The following is a 20,578-nucleotide window of genomic DNA, read 5'->3' as shown; positions in this document are numbered from 1 at the left end:
GTACAGAGTGGGGCAGCGTGTGTGGCTCTCGACGCGGGATTTGCCGCTGCGAACGGGATCCCGCAAACCAGCGCCCCGCTTTGTTGGACCGTTCCCTATTCAGAAGGTGATTGTCCCGGCCGCAGTCCGTCTTCTCCTTCCAGATTCCATGAAGGTTCATCCCACGTTCCACGTGTCCCGTGTGCGGCCCATCCATGAGAGCGCGTTGGCGCCGGCGCCCGTTCCGCCACCGCCGCCCCAGCTCGTCGATGGGGGGCCATTACGCTGTCCGCTCCCTGCTCCGATCGCGGCGGCGCGGTCGTTGCCTACAATACCTCGTGGATTGGGAGGGTTATGACGACGCGCATCGCTCCTGGGTTCCGAGCCGCTGGATACCTGACCGTTCGCTCATCACGGAGTTCCATCGCTGTCATCCGGACCAACCGGGTCCTCGGCGCGGGCGCCCGAGGAGGGACGAGGGGACCAGGGGTGAGGGTCCGGGGAGGTCTTGTCCGCCGGTACCGGGGTCTTCTGCCCCCGCGTCCGTCGATCCTGCGTCTGGCGAGGTGTCGGACGTTTCAGCGGTGTGCTGACCCCTCCACCTGGTCGCCCGGGGTATTGGCTTCCTTTTTTTTGGTTTTGTTGTTTTCGGTTCCCGGGGACGTCGGGAACCGTCCCTTGTGGGGGGGGGGGGGGGGGGGGGTCTGTCACGTGCTGGTGCCACCTGCGACAGGACCACGCCCCCCTGTCAGTGGAATCACCGCCACCTGCCACGGGTTCATGGACAGCGCTATATCAGCGCCGCCAGCGCAAACCCGAGTGTCAGTCTGTCCCTTGATGCTGCTTCGCTCATCAGTCCCTGAGATACTGACTCGCTTGACCATTTGAAACCCCGCAGAATCGTTTCTCCTCTCCAGCCCAATCGCCGCTCCAGCGCCAGCTGTTCCCATCATCCGCTTCCACAATACAGTCTGTCGCTACGCACTTGGCTGTACTGTCCGATCCTTAACAGGTTGTGTTATAACATTATACAAACTTCTATATGTGAGTTAAATCCAAGAGATTGAGTTGGTTACATTTAAAATCGGATAAAAAAAAAAATCTGATTATAATGCCAGCACGTTTTTGTGTTTTGTTTTATTGGTGGATTGTTTTATCATGAACCTTGAGACAGGAAAAAATAGGATAAGGAATATGAGTTGAGAATGATATAGGAATGTGTGAAGATCTTGAAGAGAGTGAGACCAATATGTGATGGAGACTGTGTGTGAGATGCAAATGAGCAAGGATGAATCATTGACTGGATGAAAAGAAAATACAGGTTTAATGGTTGAAGTTGTTGGAGACTACTATGGAAAATTAGTAGAACAAGTTTGAAGAAAGAGTGATTTTGAGCAAGTTAAATGCTATGAAAAAATAAATGAATAAAGAGTTGCTTTTGATAAGTAAATAAATAAATAAAGAATTACAGAAAAAAAACTGGACAACTGAAGGAATGAGGTCGAAATACAAAAAGTCCTGCCTCGCTACAAAAACAGATATGCTCAAACCTCATTGAATAAAGTACATAAGCAGACAAGTATATTCACATATTAAATAAATAAAAGAAACATTTGAAGCATATAATTATACCTACACACCAAATCAATAAAGAAGACATAACTAGACATTTTTGACAAGTGGTGATGAGAAAGGTTTTTATAACTTTATGATCTGATATATATATTTCTGAATTCTTTGAACAAGAATTGTGATTGAACTCAACCAAGCTGTCTAAGTCTAATTTCTGCTTCAGTGTCTTTGCATTTTCCTAAATCTGAAGAAATCAAACGAGCACGCAGTGAGTAAATTGAATAACAGGTGATTGGCAAAGGCTTTTGCCGTGAGGCGCAGATAACGCGCTCCCTAAATTGTGGACAAAATCCAACACAACCCGTAACATATGCGGAAGATGTGTGAACTGGAAAACAGAGATGTGTTTTGGAAAAAAGGTCAAATTAAATGATGATAGAATCATGTCGTAACGAACACATCCTTCCAAAAAGGTGTGAGGCATGGGCGTTGCCAAGCCTCAAAAGGAGGGAAAGTGTAGGACAGATAGTGGAAGATAGTAATAATACAACACTTTATAACATATAGATTCTCTAATACATTTAGCGTCATACCATTACGTTAACATTTTCTCAAACTTTTGCTGTAAACAATCGGAAAATGGTTGACAAGTGACTAAAGAAGCTATGAGGAAGTGATGTAGCTGTTGGAAAGGCACGTGTTTAAGCGCTTTCCTGATTAATCATCTTTTGTTTGACTGATAAGGAGGAGGAGAAATTAGCTGCGTTCCCTGAAAAACTGTGGGCAAAGGAACCATCTGCTACAGGACTTAACGTCCATTGCCCCAGTCCAAGATCAGAGAATCTCCTTGAGAACAGGAGGCAATAAATGGGATAGCCCTAGTTATAAATGGTCTTTGGTCAAGAGGAATCATTAGGAAGTGCTCAGACTCTCCTTGCAAACACTCCTGTTTTTCCCCCTTCAAAAGGCCAATGAAATTAATTGGTGAATGACACAAGATTTACGAGCAGTGAATGATGCAGGACAGATGAGCACCAAATGTGCCCCATCTACACACACTCCAGACATGCAGAACAATGCTTCATTATTGGAAAAACAAAAGTGGACGACAAATAGTGCAATAATGGATAAAGATATCTGCCGCATCAATAACAAAATTGCTTTTTAAGGCAACAGCAATTGTGACACGTCATGAGTCAACAGAAGGGATGAGTCACCCTTGGTTTGGATTCTTACTAAAAACAACTTTTTTAAAGCATATCCTGTTTGTGTGAAGCATAATCCACACGGAAACCTAAAAGAAGCTCTATATGAGAATCACTCCCACTTCAGAAGGGTTAACACCTTTTGAAAACAAACTGAAAGATGTGTCAAATGCAAATTTAATGCCGCTTGATCTTTCTTCCCAACAGGTCAACAACCCCATCTGTAATGTTCACAGCAGATCTGAATATACTCTGCCATGTATGTGTCGCGCTCCTGGTGGCGAAGTGTAAGGGATCCGGAAAGATGGTTGGTGTACAACGGGGAACGGTGTTGGTAATGCGCGGGTGGCAATAAAGTACAAGACGATCAACACATCCAGGCGAGGCATCCTTCTTTTATTCTTTAACGGGACCTGGAGACATTACACTGGCGACGAGGAGGAGCACGTCACGCGCGACAACAGAAACGTTCGTCGGACTTGAAAAGAAAACAGAAAGAGGAAGAAGGACGACACGACGCACCGAGTGAGTTGCTAAGCTAACGGAGCTAACTCGGAACAACGCCGTCATGTCGCTCTCGAGCAGTGTCACAGTCCCCCAGTTTGACACAGAGAGCGAAGTCAGCTCCATTGGACCTCGTTGGATAAAGTGGACACAAAAGTTTGAAAACTACACCAGTGACATGAACATAAATGGAGATGCTAGGCTAAAAGCATTGCTGTTGCACTTAGCTGGAGAACGAGTGCATGACATTTACGACACAATGGCGGCAGCAACAGACAAGTATGCTGATACAAAAAACAACTCACTGACTACTTTTCACCCATAAAGAATGTGCAATACGAAATATACATGTTCAGAAGAGCAGTGCAGCAATCAGGAGAAGACCTGGATAGGTACCACACCAGGCTACGTATGCTTGCAAAGAACTGTGAGTTCGTTGACATAGACTCGGAAATTGAACCACAACTGATTCAAAGCTGCACGTCGTCTAGACTGCACAGAAAGGAGTTGAGAGAGCCTGAATTAACGTTGAATGAACTTTTAGACCACGGCAGAACACTGCAGCTCTCCGAAATACAAGCTACAGGTATGGAGCAAGGTGTGAATGCAGTGCATCAGACAGCTCAGTACAGACATCCAGCTGAGAACAAATACACAGCATCGAGCAAACCAAATGCCCAGTGCAGGAACTGTGGAGGCAAGAAGAAGAAGAAAAGAAGACTGCCCCACCAAAGGAAAAATGTGCAGAGCATGTGGTAAACAAAACCATTTTGCAGAACAATGCCGCTCCACGTTCAGAAATAAAGACGCAAAACAACACAAATACAACAGAAGTTACCAGTACACACATCAGAAAGTACATCATGTGGCCAGCACTGCACCCAGTGACAACAACCAGGCAGACTCATCGAGCAGTGATGATGAATATGTGTTTGTTATAAACACGAAGACCACAAAGCTGCCACGGACTAACATCAAATTAAACAATCTGAGCATGTCAGTCTTGATAGACTCTGGAGCCACAGCGAACATCATTAGCCAGACAACGTATAAGAGACTAGAGGCACGCCCAGAGCCCAAACAGACTGCAACAAAAATATTCCCATATCGTTCCAATGTTCCTCTCCCTGTTGTTGGTGCATTTAAAGGACAAGCCAAGAAAGGAGACAAACAGTCTCAAAGCTTGTTCTACGTGATTCAAGGGGACAGTTTTTCCATACTAAGCTATAACACGTCCACGGAGCTAGGACTGATCAAAATAATCACCGCCCTGTCGCCCTCACCAAGCGCCACGACCGTTGCAGAAGAGCTCGTCAACAGCCACCCTGAGCAGTTCAAAGGAATTGGCAAGCTGAACGACTTTCAGACCAACAACTGCACACGAACAGCGAATATTGCAGAAGAGTACATCAACTTCACGTCTCATCACGCCACACCAAAAGCGATGACCCTCACAGAGATCAAAGAAGAGAAAGACCCCGTCTTACAGAAGGTCAGTGAACACATCAGACACAACACGTGGAACAAAATCACAGAGAACGCTCAACACGCTAACATTCTGAGACAGTTCAAACAAATCAGCAGCGAGCTGACAGTATCCCCTGCTGATGACATCATTCTGAGAAACACATGAATTGTCATCCCATCAACCCTACAAAACAGAGTCCTACAGCTCGCACACGAGGGACATCAGGGAATAGTAAAAACAAAAAAAACTTCTCAGAACAAAAGTGTGGTTCCCAAACACATACCAGCAAGCAGAGGCCATAGTCAACAACTGTATAGCATGCCAGGCAAACACACCAGTCACTCACATGGAGCCATTACAGATGTCAGAGCTGCCCTAAGCTCCCTGGCACAGCGCGAGTGCAGACTTTTATGGACCTCTTCCCACTGGCGAATATCTGTTGGTCATTGTATAGATGACTACACCCGGTACCCAGTGGTTGAAGTTGTTAACTTCTGCTAACACAGTCATACCAGTCATGGACAAAGTGTTTTCCACATTTGGCATTCCAAGGGTCCTTAAGACGGACAATGGCCCCCCTTTTAATGGTGACCAGTTAGCGAAGTTTGCAACTTATTTAGGCTTCCACCATCACAAGATCACACCACTGTGGCCTCAAGCTAACGCCACTGCCGAGCGTTTTATGCGCACACTAGGCAAGAGCATCTGTGTCTCAGGAACACTGAACATTCCTTGGGAACAACACCTCAACACCTTCCTCAGGCAGTATCGTTCCACACCACACAGCACTACAGGTGCTTCACCGGAAGAACTCCAATGAAAGATCTACACGAAAATTCCTACAGCCACAGTCATCAGCTCAGATCGCGCCATCAGAGCAAAGGATCACGCTGCTAAAAGCAAGATGAAAACCTACGCTGACACACGTCGTCATGCAGCGCTAAGCACATTCACCCCAGGAGACACATTGCTTTACCATCAGCCCAAGCACAACAAGCTCCCCACACCCTACAATACTGAACCATACAAAATATGAAGGATCAAAGGCTCAATGATTACAGCATCAAAAGATGGACACTCATCCTTCTTCAAAAAACTCCATGCCGCGTTGCAGAACGCTCCCCCAGACTTTGTCCATAGCCGCGACGTACCTGCTGAGGATACACCACCTCCACGATATCCATCGCGACACAATAGACGTCCTCCTTCGTATCTTCGTGATTACGAGGAATCTTGAATTTCTGCATACACTGAAAACGTTTAAACTCAGTTTGGAAGTGAAGTGTGATGCCATGTAAACTGTTTTATTGGAGCAGGGTTTATGCACAAAATATTAAGCTGTTTTGTCCCAATATAGAGGTTTGGTTTCAGGTATCGCTACGAACAAATTAGCGGTAAAGAATCTATGAGGAAAACTGCATTCTAGTTGTTTCTTGTTTCAAAAAAAAAGGAAGAGTGATATAATGTTCTCAGCAGATCTGAATATACTGTGCCATGTATGTGTAGCGCCCCTGGTGGCGAAGTGTAGGGGATCCGGAAAGAGGGTTGGTATACAACGAGGAACGGTGTTGGTAATGCGCGGGTGGCAATAAAGTATAAGACGATCAACACATCCAAGCGAGGCATCCTTCTCTTATTCTTTGACGGGACCCGTAGACATTACACCTTCAAGCCAGGAGACTGAGTTGACATAAAGGTCGTGAAAAGGAAAAACTGGGAAAGCCAGGGTGCGAGGGACCATTCCAAGTCTTTTTGACTCCACTGAACGTTGCTGGAAGCCCCAGTTGGATTCACCTCAGCCACTGCAAGTTAGAGAGAGTGCTGGACCCCTGTATTCGGAGTGGTAGGGAAGTTCTGACTACAAAGGGGCTCCATCGTTTAGGGTGGTGCGTCTCAATGTCAGTGAAGAATTCAGCTCACTCTGACAAGCGATGGGATGTCCCGGTGTCTCTGCCAACCGAGTAGCAAGGGGGACTCCACATCGAGTCTACTACAAAAAACGATGCCCAAAGAAGGCTCGCAGCATCATCAAAGCCTCCAGTCATCCCAACCACAGTTTACTCTTCTTCCCTCCAGGAAGCGATACCGGACTCTTAGGGTCAAGACGAGTAAACTGAGGAAAAGCTTTTTTCCCTCTGCCATCATCACCCTGAACTTCGAGCACAACTCCCCTGTCATCCCCCTGAACTCTTATCATTCTGAACCCTGTAGCACAATAACCCCACCACAACAACACCTGTGTTACCTGCATATACTGTCCATACCTGCACATAATTCTATATACCGTAATTTTCGGACTAAAAGTCGCTCCGGAATATAGGTCGCATTAGCCATAAAATGCACAATAACGTGAAAAAAAACATATAAGTAGCTCCGGAGTATAAGTCGCATTTTGGGGGGAAATTTATTCGATAACATCCAACACCAAGAACAGACATGAACGAGCAACAACAGGCTAAACCAGACCTGGGCAAACTACGGCCCGCGGGCCACATCCGGCCCACGGGGCCGTTTAATCCGGCCCGCCAAACCTTAATAAATTTTATTATTGAACTTTTTTGGGGGCATTTTCCCTGCAATTAGTATGTTTCCCCAATAGATGGGGAAGCGCCCGCCCGCGCATTAACTCCCGGAAGCCGTGTCAGAAAGCTCGGTGCACACTCATAAGTGTTTGTACGTACTAAGTAGTACGGACCCGGCGCACTCCGCGCTCTATTTCCATCAGTGCCGAATTTCGAGTGTGGGCTGTGACGTCAGCATTCTCGTAATTTGCGCGCTGAGCTTTCAGATACAGTTTTACGTTAATGCCACCCACTAACCTTCCCCTGGAATCCTTCCACTAAAATGAGTGGCCCAAGGAAAAGAAAGGTGGACACTGAGTGCCGAGTGTTTAAAAAAAAAAAGAGGACAATTTGGCTCGACCTACGTGTGTGAGCAGACGTTCCACCACATGAACGTCAACAACGCCCGTCACAGCTCTAGGTTAACGGACCGACACCTCGGCTCTATCCTAAGAATTACCACAACAAATTTTACTCCAGACCATGATGCACTCGCAAAAAAGGGAGACCAACAATACTATTGATTTCTTTATTACTTTATTTAGAAGTATGCTTTCACTGATTCTTCAAGATGATGTATTTGGTCAGAATGTTTGCCGTTTGATGTGATTTCGCCTCATTAGATAAACATATTTCATAAATCTGACCTGCAGGCGCTGAAGTGATGGAAACTATTATTCATAATAACAGTCTCGTATTTAATGAGAATCACTGATAGTAGTTTTTTGGTGAAATATTTTTTTAATGCTGTTAATAAATGCATTTGTTTTCAAAAAGTTTTTTTGAATATGCATGCTTTACTACCTACTAAAAGTACAAACCTTTTATGCAATGACCTTTACATGTCATTTCTATTACTTCACACAAACACTACATCCATCTGCTCCTGGTTCGGCCAGTAGGTGTGGGCGTGCGTAAAAACCATAATAGTTTTTCAAACCTTCTGTGTCACTCCAAATCCTTAAATCCTTCAAACTCTTCGTCCTCCGTGTCACTTAGAAACAAAGCCGCTAATGATGCCGGTAGTACGTGGGGCCCTTCGTCATCTTCGTCATCCCGTGATCAATCTTTGTCCTTTTTGTAAACAACCGCCATGCCGCGTCGCGCTGCTGACGTTACTTGAAATTCAAATTACAGTAATCCCTTGCTACATTGCGGTTCGTTTATCGCGGTTTCACTTTTTTTTTTTTTTTTTAAAGTTTTTGAAATAAAACACATAAGCTCCTTATTATAAGTCGCCCCCCACCCAAACTATGAAAAAAAAACGCGATTTATAGTCCCAAAATTACGGTAATCTATATATTTATTCATCACTCTTACTCTGCTTGTACATATCTGTTCATATCTGGTTATACTGTGACTATATTATATATTTTATAACCCTATTTATAATTAGCATTCTAGTACCGCCTGCAAATATTTGTTCTACTGCACCTTATTGTAAATACTTAGCCAGTCACATACGCACTCATCCCTCTTGTATATTACCCCGCATAGTATAACTCACCTCATATTTACCTGATTGCACGATATCCACTGCTCAGTATTCTTTTTACTCTGCACTTTACTGCTTTTTGCACTTCTGGTTGGATGACAAAGTTCTTTTTGCTGTACTGTACTTGTGCTGTACACTGACAATAAATTTGAATCTAATCTAATCTAAACATGCCAGGTGGATCCTCTGCTGCGTTGTGGTTGTAGCGTGCTATGGTCTATTGACTCATCTGAATAGACCCATTGTCAAAGTCAACCAAAGGAGAAGATGGTCACATGAGGAAAACCATGAGGACTGGTCATGGGACCCCAGAAAACACATCTTTTCAAGATGGAGGCGCGTGCACACGCAGCGGCCACTCCCTGTCCCGTCTGTACGGTGATTTGTTCGTTTAATGAGTGTTCGTCCGACAGTCTTATGTGTTCGTCTCGTCGTGCTATATTGTGCTACAAGTACAGCAGGCAGGTTCTGCTCGACATCGGCAGAAGTGGGTTTTGTGGCGTTCTGGACTTTGAAGCGGTGACATTAAAGGCGCTCGGACTGCTACGTCCTGAAACGTCGCCGACCTCGCCCGCTATTCCTCCACCGGTTGGGAACCGTCGGAAACGGTGTGCGAGGAGGCAAAAGAGGGGCAAGCACGGAGGCGTCCGGGCCAGGCTGGCGGCCAACCCAGCTCGCCCGGCGGTGCCTTCCATTCTTCTGGCGAATGTTCGATCACTGGACAACAAAATCACCGAGACCTAGTTGACTGACAACATTCCGGACTCTGCCGTGCATCTGGAGCGGCTAGCGGGCTATCGGGCGGACCGTGCCATTGTACGAGGGGGAAAGTCGCGAGGAGGTGGAATATGCGTCTACATCCAAGAAGAATGGTGCCGGGACTCTGTGGTGTAAGCACTGCTCGCCACTTGCGGAGTTTGTGATCATCAAGTGCCGTCCTTTTTACCTGCCGAGGGAATTTACTGCGATTCTGCTAGTCGCGGTGTACATCCCGCCTTCCAACATCGAAGGCGACAGAATTGCGGCGCTTGGTGAACTGTACCAGGCTGTCAGTGAACAACAGACAGCGCACCCTGACGGTTTCACCATCTTCGCTGGAGACTTTAATCATGCCAACCTGAAGTCTGTTTTCCCGAGGCTTCACCAGCATTTTACTTTTCCGACACATGGAGACAGCTTCCTGGACCTAGTCTACTCTGCGCATAAGGGAGCTTTCAAAGCCACCCCCCTCCCCCATCTTGGGCTTTCTGACCATCTCACCGTTTTGCTTTTGCCGGCATCCAGGCCGGTTCGGAGGCGGGTTCGGGTGTGGCCTGAGGGTGCCTCCGATGCACTTCGTGACTGCTTCGACACCACTGACTGGGATTTGTTTAAGCAGGCGGCCACCTACAACGATCGGACGGACATAGAGGAGTATACTGACTCTGTTTCCTCTTACATCGCGAAGTGCATAGATGATGTGACTCGCTCAAAATCCGTCGTCACTCGCGCGAACTGGAAGCCGTGGCTGACAGGGGCTGTCCTCAGACTGCTGAGGGCCATGGACAAGGCTTTCAGAGCGGGGGATGAGGCTGGCTTGAGAACAGCGAGGGCCGACCTGTCCCGGGGCGTCAAAGAAGCGAAAAAGCCGTTCTCGTGCAAGGTCTCTACCCACTTCAAGGACAGCAAGGACGCACGGAGCCTTTGGCAGGGCATTCAGACCATCACGGACTACAAGCCCGCGCCGAGGAGCTGTGAGGGCGACATCCGTCTGCTGAACGATCTTAACCGCTTCTTTGCTCGCTTCGACGCCCAGAACAGCACTTGCCCGCTGAAGACCACTCCCCCCCCACACGAGCAGCCCCTGCGCCTCTCTGCCGACGGAGTGAGGAGACCGCTTGCCGCTATTGACACCCATAAGGCGGCGGGCCCTGACAACATCCCGGGTCGAGTGCTGAAGGACTGCGTTGGGGAGCTGTCGGGTGTCTTCACGGACATCTTTAACTTTACCCTGCGGCAGGCCATCGTCCCCCTCGTGTTTCAAGGCTGCCACCATCGTTCCTGTGCCGAAGAAACCTGCACCGTCCTGCTTCAATGACTACCGCCCCGTGGCACTGACACCCATCATCATGAAGTGCTTTGAGCGGCTTGTCATGGAGCACATCAAATCCATTCTCCCCCCCCACCATTGACCCTTTCCTGTTTGCGTACCGTGCCAAACAGTCCTCTGAGGATGCCATCTGCTCTGCCCTCCACTCGGCCCTCACCCACCTGGAGAGAAAGGATTGCTGTTTGTGGACTTAAGCTCTGCCTTCAACACCATTGTGCTGAAGCGACTCATCTGCAAACTCGACGAGCTGGGCCTCAGTACCTCCCTCTGCAACCGGCTACTGGACTTCCTCTGTCAGAGGCCTCAGGTGGTGCGTGTTGGCGACAAAATCTCCGCCAGCATCACGCTAAGCACGGGGGCCCCCCAGGGCTGCGTGCTCAGTCCATTGCTCTTCACCCTGCTGACGCATGACTGCACTGCGACCTACAGCGACAACCGCATAGTGAAGTTTGCTGACGACACGACTCTGGTGGGTCTCATCACGAAGGGCGACGAGACTCGGTACAGGTCGGAAGTTGACCTTCTGACCACGTGGTGCGGGGACAACAACCTCCTGCTGAACGTAAACAAGACCAAGGAAATCATTGTTGACTTCCGGAAGGGTCACACAAAACACCTGCCGCTGATCATCGACGGTGCTGTGGTGGAGAGGGTGAGCTGCACCAAGTTCCTGGGGGTGCACATCAGTGAGGACCTCTCCTGGTCCGCAAACACCGCGTCACTGGCAAAGAAAGCTCAGCGCCGCCTGTACTTCCCGCGGAAGCTCAGGCGTACGTGTGCTCCTCAGGCAGTCCTGTCTACATTCTACCGTGGCACCATTGAGAGCGTCCTCACCAGTTGCATCGCTGTCTGGGGTGGTAGCTGCACTGAACAGAACTTGAAGGCCCTGCAGCGCATAGTGAATACGGCTGGTAAGATTATTGGTGCTTCGCTCCCCTCCCTAGAGGACATTTACACCTCCCATCTCGCCCGCAAGGCAACCACGATTGCGAGTGGTGTGAGTCACCCAGCTCACTCTTTGTTTGACCTTCTGCCCTCTGGGAAGAGGTACAGGAGCCTGCGCTCCCGCACCACCAGACTCGCCAACAGCTTCTTTCTCCAGGCTGTTAGGACCCTCAACTCGCTACCCCCTTCTGCGTAGCGTGCGGCACTGTTGCGCTATTTTCTGGAATGTCTGCTGTACGCTCACTTGCTCCTTTTTGCTCCTCTTATTTATTTATTTATTTGTTGTGTTATTTATTCATTATTCATTCAGCACGCTGTTGTTTACGTGTTTACTTGATTGTCTATTGTGGGCCATGTCTTGTCACTGTGGGATAGCAGGGAACGAAATTTCAGTTTCTTTGTGTGTCTTTGGCATGTGGAGAAATTGACAATAAAGCTGACTTTGACTTTGACTTATGCGTGTTCCAACCTCCCGCCTTCCTCCACGCAAGTTCACCTGGAGGCCAAGTAATGGACATTAGTGAAGCGAAATGTATGGCCTCTATGGGAGGAGTTGGATGCCAACACCGTGCTGTCACAGTCATTGATGCTACCCCTACCGCCCTGGACTCACAGAAAGAAACCTATGATCGAACTCTTTTGGATTAATCTCAATGTGACTGTTGAAGGACGAAAGATGCCACGAGCCGCCTATACAAAAAGGCCACCTCGAATGAACTACACGTTACATCTAAGGAAATGAAACCCACAAATGCATTGACAAAGTCGTTCATGCACTGTTTTCTTGGAGTTGGAAAACAATCACTCATCGTAGAGACACTGAACTATTCTTTTCAATCTTTTGTCAATCTCACTGATGAACAAAACAGAGAGATTCAGGCTATTAGACTAATGGTCTTGCTAAACAGGATGGTTCTGGACTTGATGACTGCAGCGCAAGGTGGCGTGTGCCAAATTATTGGGACTTCCTGTTGAACTTACATTCCAAGAGATAATGACATTTACATCGACGACGGCATGAACTCACTGAAGAATTTACAGCAGGCCATGTCGGAGGACAAGTTCCTACATCAATGGGATTCCTTTGCATGGCTATTCTCTGGCGCCTGGTGGCAACTGCTGTTGAAACTTGTCACTCCTGTGCTTGTTGTGGTGGTATTATTTTGCTCATTTACAACCTGTGTTATCCCATGTTTGAAGTCTGCTGTGTTAAGGTTTGTGTCTTCTACCGTAGCTCAGGTGCAAATACAACATCTAAGACATGTCGAAGGTGATAACCTTAGTGCGCTGCGGAAGGACGACTGCAATAATGCTGTTTAGCTGAATATGTTTTACAGAAACTTGATGATTTGACCATCGAAAATGCCTCGCAAGTGATGGATACAATGATGTACTGTTTCTGTGTTTTTTATTTTTATTTTTTCTATCTTAATTATATTTTCTTGCTTATGTTTGTTGATCGGGGTGACATAATCATATGATAAACAGGAGGGGAATGTTAGGGTTGATAGATTATTTTGATCGTATGATTATGTTGGAATGTAGACTATAATGATTAACCAAATTTGTCCTGTTCTCACAACGCAGTAAAATAAAGTGGTTGCATCCTCTGCTTGATTGACCAGCTGCAGAGAAAGCAATCAAAATTGTTCTGTTTCCCCCAACGTCGGAAAATACCTCCTGCTCTGATTTGACCAGAGGCCGAGGGTTCACCAAACCTGTCCATTCTCACCCCCACCCTGCTTCTCTCAATAAATATGCTCTTGGAGGAGGCCTAAATCAGACTTCGTTCGAACATCGCTGTATGCACAGTGACGGTCATTTTCTCCACTTGCAAGTGCTAAAAGGGCATACTGTCTCTAGTGTAGTTCTTGCAAATAAATTAGAGTGAGCACCACTCTAACAAATAGATATAGCGTCAGGCCTAAGATCGAGCCTTGAGCACCCCTTTGGAGATGGTGAGAGGGTCAGAAAGAATGTTTTCCTATTTAACTTGCTGGACTCGATTGTTTAGGTAGCTGGCAAACCAATTACAAGTGTGTTATGACAGGCCAATACTAGAGAGCCTCTGCAGTAGGATGGAATGGATGACGGAATCGAAGGCTTTGGTCACGTCGATGAAGGTATTAACACAAATCTGCTTGGAATCCATGGAAGTGATGGTATCATCTAGGACCTTCGGAGTAGCTGATGGCGCATCCATAGCCAGGCCGGAACCCAGACTGCAGTTCGGACAGGATGTTGTTTGAGGCCAAATAAAGACTAAGTTTGTGAACCACTTTTTCTAAGACCTTAGTCAAGCAAGACAGGATAGAAATAGGTCTATAACAGTTGGGGTCAGAGCCAGAACCACCTTTAAAGAGTGGAAAAATCAATGCAGATTTCCAGTCTGCAGGGAGTACAGACAACTCCAGGTACATGTTAAAGAGCCATGGGATGGGGGCAGCAACAATGGGAGCAGCAATTTTTAAAAATGTTGAATCCAGCCCGTCGTAACCTTCATGTCCAGCTTGGAGTGTTCCTCTAAAACCTCTGAGGTCAGGATGGATCTAAAGGAGAAAGTCACAGGGCTGGAAAACATAGAAGAATGTAAAAGGGCAGCAGTGGGGGTATGACTGGGAGATTACTAGCTGAATTAACAAAATATTGATTTAAAAGAGAGGCCAAAAAAGACTTATCGGGAACAACAGTGTCTCCAAAAGTCATAGCACTGGGGAAAAGGGGAGCTGTCAATTTATTTTCCATGGATTTGACTTAATTTGGAAAAGGTTTAGAGTAGGGGTGGGCAAACCTTTTGACTCGCGGGCCGAATTGGGTTCTAACTTTTGACCGGGGGCCGAACCAGGAGCAGATGTTATGTAGTGTTTGTGTGAAGTAATTTAAATGACATGTAAGGGTCATTGCATAAAAGGTTTTGGCCTTTTGTAGGTAGTAAAGCATAGATCTTCAAAAAAGTTTTTTTGAGAACAAATGCATTTATTAACAGCATTAAAAAAATATTTCACCCAAAAAATACTATCACTGATTCTCATTAAATACGACACTATTATTATGAATAACAGTTTCCATCACTTCAGTGCCTGCAGGTCAGATTTAAGAAAGATATTTATCTTATGAGGCGAAATCACACCAAACGGCAAACATTCTGACCATATATATCATCTTGAAGAATCTGTGAAAGAATACATCTAAATAAAGTAATAAAGAAATCAAAACGGCAACACGGTGACGGATATCTGAAAATCAGAGGACAGGTTCAACTCACAAACACCTGCTGACAGAGGTAAGGAAACCTTAAAATCGGCCTTAAAAACTCTGTATTTGACTTTTGATCCTCAGTTTGTCGGTGAGTAAGATTTTCCTAAGTCTTCAAATTAGCTGTCAACCTCTCCGATGTAACCGCCTGTTCATGTGTTGACTGCTAGAGTAGTTAGCATGCTTCGTACCAAAGTAACGGCGAATATTGTACTCCTTGAATACTGCAACCGTTTCTTGGCATATCAGACAAACCGGCATTGATCGGACTTCAGCGAAAAAATATTTTGCTCTCCAATCTTTTTTAAACACTCGGCAGTCAGTGTCCACCTTTCTTTTCCTTGGCCCACTCATTTTAATGAAAGGATTCCAGGGGAAGGTTTATGGGTAGATTTAGCGTATGAGAGAAGAATGCAAACGTCACAGCCCACACTCGAAATTGGGCACTGATAGAAATAGAGCACGGAGTGCGCCGGGTCCGTACTACTGAGTACGTACAAGCACTTGCGAGTGTGCAGACACGTCTTCCGGGAGCAAATGCGCGGGCGGGCGTTTCCCCATCGACTGGGAAAACGTAGTCATTGCAGGGAAAATTACCCAAAAAATGTTTAATAATTCAATTTATTCAGGTCTGGCGGGCCGGATTAAACGGCCCTGTGGGCTGGCGGGCCGTAGTTTGCCCATTTCTGGTTTAGACCATCAAATTGTTGAACAATGTCATTTTATGTGGCCCACGAGAGCTTAAAAGTTTTGAGTGTCTAAAAATAAATACCAAAAAATAAATTAAGAGCTTGCTTTGACCAAAAACTACATTTCCCACAATGCCTTTCAACTACGATAGCTGCGGCAGTGTCCATGCCAACGAGTGGAATTTAGATATAAATAATGATCCCAAAATGTCCAGAAAGAGAAAACCTGATGCAGACAGAAGACTGTTTCAAGAAAGATGGGAAGGTGAACACTTGTTTGTGCTTCAAGGAGAAATACCGGTATAACTTTTGTGTTACGAGGCGGTGTCAGTTGTCAAAGAGGACTGTTGGATTTTGTCCACAATTTAGGGAGAGCGTTATCTGCGCCTCACGGCAAAAGCCATTGCCAATCACCTGTTATCCCATTTACTCACTGCGTGCTCGTTTGATTTTTTCAGATTTAGGAAAATGCCAAGACACTGAAGCACAAATTAGACTTACACAGGTTGGTTGAGTTCAATCACAATTCTTGTTCAGACAGCTCTGTTTTCAGGAAAGTACAATACAGCGCTGGGCCCTTCAAGAGCGGAAAGTCTCCATTCAGAAAAGGCAACGTTCAAGGTTCTTTGGTTAGCTTATATCAGTTGCACATGCCAGTGTGGGCCGAGTTTGATGGGTGATGAGTCTTTGGGGTAGGGCAAGTTCGCCATGGGAGTGGGTGCTGGTTATGGGCGATTCGGTGTGTGTGGGGGCTGTTGTCTTCCATCCTGTCTTTCGGCCTTGGCGATCATCTTTGGCCGAGTCCTTGGCTGGCTCCCTCTGGCACCTGCTGGTTTTATCTCCACGTGACCTTCCTCTGAACATTCTTCTCCAATCTTGGACATACACTGTCGTACCTCATTCTTTCAATTTTGTCATTTTGTACAAAATTATGTTAGCTTTTGGCTGTGACATCATTAATCTATTGCTGTTCTTTTGATACTTCATGTCTTTGCTTATTCTTAGTTTAACCATGCTTCCAACCGTATCTTTTCTTTGGCAGGCAAAATGTTTCCCTATGTGCAGAGCGTCCAGTAGTAATCAAAAACTGGCGTCTAGCATTAGTTAAAACATAAGATACAATCAAGTACTAAACGGTCAAGACGACTCTGGCCGGGGCCATGATTTAGAGAAAAAACATCAGGCATACATTACACAGTTCCTTAAGGGTCATTAAGCTATTTTGGCAATATATCAAAAGTCATTTGTTATTTCAAAGTGCTCAGAAATATACATCAGATCATAAAGTTATAAAAACCTTTCTCATTACCATTTATCAAAAATGTCTAGTTATGTCTTCTTTATTGATTTGGTGTGTAGGTATAATTATAAGCTTAAAGTGTTTCTTATATTGATTTAATATGTGAATATACTTTTCTGCTTATGTACTTTATTCAATGAGGTTTGAGCATATCTGTTTTTGTAGCTAGGTAGGACTTTTTGTATTTCGACCCCATTTCTTCAGTACAATCTGCGTTGACATTTTGACACCAAACACGGAGCTAAGTACGCTGAAGCTAGCCTTCAAGAAAAGCAACAAATTGCCCAAGAATTAAAAGGCAAACTGCGGTCGCAGCAGAGTTTGTTCATGAAATAACACAGCCAAAAACGAGGCCATGGTGAAAGCTAGCTTCATTGTGGCCGAGGAAATCGCCCACGCTTCCAAGTCTTTTTCAGAGGGAGCGTTTTTGAAGCAGTGCATGCTGAAGGTCTGTGAGCAGGTGTGTCCCGACCAGTTACAGACTATTAAAAATGTCAGTTCATCAAGAAACACCATCGCCGACTGAGTGAAGGAACGAGCAGAAAATCTTACAACACAGCTGGCCAAAGAGACACGCAGCTACACAGCTTTTTCATTAGCTGTTGATGAAAGTTCAGATAACACGGACACAGCGCAGTTATCAATTTTTATTAGAGGCGTAAAGTCAGACCTCTCTATCACTGAGGAGCTGTTGGATATGGCTGCAATGCATGGGACCACGACGGGACAGGACATTTTTGATGCGGTGGAGAAGTCCGTAAGTAAAAATGCATTGCAGTGGGAAAACTTGGTGGGATTAACTACAGACGGTGCACCGGTAATGTGTGGAGGAAAAGTAGGCTTGGTTGGACTAATGAAGTGGAAAATGCAAAAAAAATGAACTGTCACACGCCTCTGATAACGTATCATTGCATTATCCATCAAGAAGCTTTGTGTGGAAAGGTGCTGGGGATGGAGGACATTGTGACCACAGTCATGAAAACAGTGAACTTCATTCGGGCGCGTGGCCTGAATCACCGTCAGTTCCAGCAGTTTTTGCTGGAGATGGGCTCTGTCAAACGCACCTTTTTTAATAAGGTGCCCCCGGCTTCCCGGTAACGGGTTTGACTTAGCCGGGATTCGGAGATTCGTCCGTAATCTAACCACCCGAGTTAAATTAACTCCACCGGAATCAATCTAATTTCTTTACGACGCCAATCCCTCTCAAGTCACCCGAAGCTCGAGCCGAGTAACTCGATTCGAGGCAAGACTTCGAAGTGACCACATCGTATTGATGGCTCCCCGCTTGCTGTTTGAAGTTTTTATTATGTTACGGATATTTTTAGATGTCTTTGTTAAGACCTCAGGGATTCGTTTGTATAGCGCACCCTAGCACTAGTTTTGCCAAAGTAAGTGTTGATATGGGTCCGTTCTACTTGGTCGCTCAAGTAGCGAGCCGACTAACTTGTTAATTCGAAAGAGAATCGAATTAATAAAAGTGTGACAATAATACCATTTGAGAAAAAAGTGAATGCACTTTACATTATTAATTCTAACTTCTTATACGTAGATCCAGCACTTAACTGTCGGAGTGCTTCAACCCACTCGATTGCTTTAAAAAGAATAATAACTCTCTTAAAACAAATCAAAATGTCCTACTCTAATTAGATTTGCCCTGTAATTAATTTGAAAGGCAACTCTATTTTTCGATCGTGTCCTATTTAACTTTTGACGCGGCCCGACAAAATTAGGAACGGGCCTGCGCCCGACGGACAATCAAAGTACTTTTATCCTTCCCAAACTCAAATAATCAGATTTAACCACCGTCGTTATTTTATTTAGAGGAAGTAAATTTTCAAACAGATTAACATTTAACGAAATTCACTCTTCGCTTAAATAATTACGAAGGCTATTTAATTCTCTAACATGTTCGGAGTTACTTTTTACGCGGCCCGTCAGAAAGGGAAACGGGCCTGCGCCCTTCAAAGAATTAAATTACTTTAAATTCTACACCAATACAATAATCCGGTTTAAACACTTCCGTTAATTTATTCAGACGAAGCAAACTTTCAAACGGATTGAAATTCAATCGTATCTCAAATAACTACGAAGGTTATTTAATTCTCTAAAATGTTCGGTGTTACTTTTATTACGGTCCTATGTTATACCATAATAACCACCCGCACCTTAATCAAATTGTCAAATCAACCCCAAACAATCTATTGCACATTCCGTACAGATTAGCGCACAACTAAGTAGATGAATATACAAAACACATTTATTGAAGAAACATGAAATAGAATTACAAATCTCAATTACTCCAGAAACCGAACAATTTCACTCACTGATACCCGTGCTAATAAAATCATTCAATCCCAGAACAATTCGATTGCAAAACACAGTTCATGAAAGAGGGAAAAGGTAGATACCAGTTGGGTGCTATTTTTGGTGGAAGCAAAGTCGAGTGATCAGTTCGATCTTACTTCTAAAATCCAAATTCGAGAAACAGGTTGGCCTCAAGGGGACCGACGACCCTCGCGTAAATACAGAAAAGTCGTTCCCCTCACCTAGTTCCTCATGCAAAGTTGTCCAGTCCAATTCTTTTGAGTAAATCCAGGTTAATCCAAGCAAACGATCCTGCGTCTCACACAAAGATCCCGGGACTTTGGAAAAAATCTTGAAACTCCTTCGGGCTTCTTCACGTATGAGCGCTCTTTGGGGGAAAAAGCCCCGTAGCTGCCCCTGCAGGTCTTTTTATAGACTTCTCTGTCCCCCCTCCTTTCTTTCTTCTGGTAACTATACCCTCCCTATAGGGTAAGATTGCCCAGTTTCCCACCCTCGTACACCTGTTGCCCTTCAGCAGCTGCTTCCGCCCTTATTACGACCACGCATTACTTTCCACCAAATATACAGCTAGCCCCTGGTAAAACCTTCCACTTCCTCTTTTCTTCACTTCCTGTTTCATGAGGATAACTCTTTAAAGTTACACTTCAATCAACTCTGAAATAAAAGTCCAAACCTTTGATCTATTTCTTTAAACAATTTATGTCACGCCACTATTCTCACAGTGGCGGTCCCTTGATCGAATTGACTAATAATGTTGCTTGAGCTGTTACAGAATACATTTTAGCCAAGCAAAGAAATCAAAAAGTAAAAATCACATTTGTGCTTCTCCAAACAATTTATAGCACGCCACTATTCTCACAGTGGCGGGCCCCTTGATCGAATTGACTAATACTATTGCTTAAGCTGTTACAGAATACATTTTTAGCCAAGCAAAGAAATCAAAAAGTAAAAATCACATTTGTGCTTCTCCAAACAATTTTTATCACGCCACTATTCTCACAGTGGCGGGCCCCTTGATCGAATTGACTAATACTATTGCTTAAGCTGTTACAGAATTCATTTTTAGCCAAGCAAAGAAATCAAAAAGTAAAAATCACATTTGTGCTTCCATGCGTGACTCACAATCCGACCCCGTATTCCTGTTTTATTTCTATTTTTACTAGTTTAGTTTATTTTGGCCCTTTTTGGTCT

At 45.3% G+C, this 20,578-nt stretch overlaps 1 protein-coding gene and 1 long non-coding RNA gene across 2 annotated transcripts in view; one reads left to right on the top strand and one right to left on the bottom strand.

Moving 5' to 3' along the window:
- LOC148379551 (uncharacterized) overlaps nt 1-20,413 on the bottom strand; it is a 56,231-nt gene extending 35,818 nt beyond the window's left edge. Inside the window, exon 1 of the long non-coding RNA XR_015855501.1 lies at nt 19,609-20,413. This is a non-coding gene — a long non-coding RNA (uncharacterized LOC148379551). The remainder of the gene's footprint in view (nt 1-19,608) is intronic.
- Nucleotides 6,731-11,899, top strand: LOC148379552 (uncharacterized). The gene is made up of 4 exons (XM_088367635.1): nt 6,731-6,836; nt 10,996-11,525; nt 11,661-11,784; nt 11,850-11,899. Exons 1-4 carry the CDS (start codon nt 6,731-6,733, stop codon nt 11,897-11,899), a joined length of 810 nt encoding a protein of 269 aa, XP_088223761.1.
- Nucleotides 20,414-20,578: the final 165 nt, after the last annotated feature.

The sequence above is a fragment of the Syngnathus floridae genome, chromosome 22 (assembly GCF_059516105.1).
Source record: "Syngnathus floridae isolate MCC-2025c chromosome 22, RoL_Sflo_1.0, whole genome shotgun sequence".
NCBI lineage: Eukaryota > Metazoa > Chordata > Actinopteri > Syngnathiformes > Syngnathidae > Syngnathus > Syngnathus floridae.
Note: the sequence above shows the minus strand (reverse complement) of the source record. Positions and strands in the feature narration are given on the sequence as shown.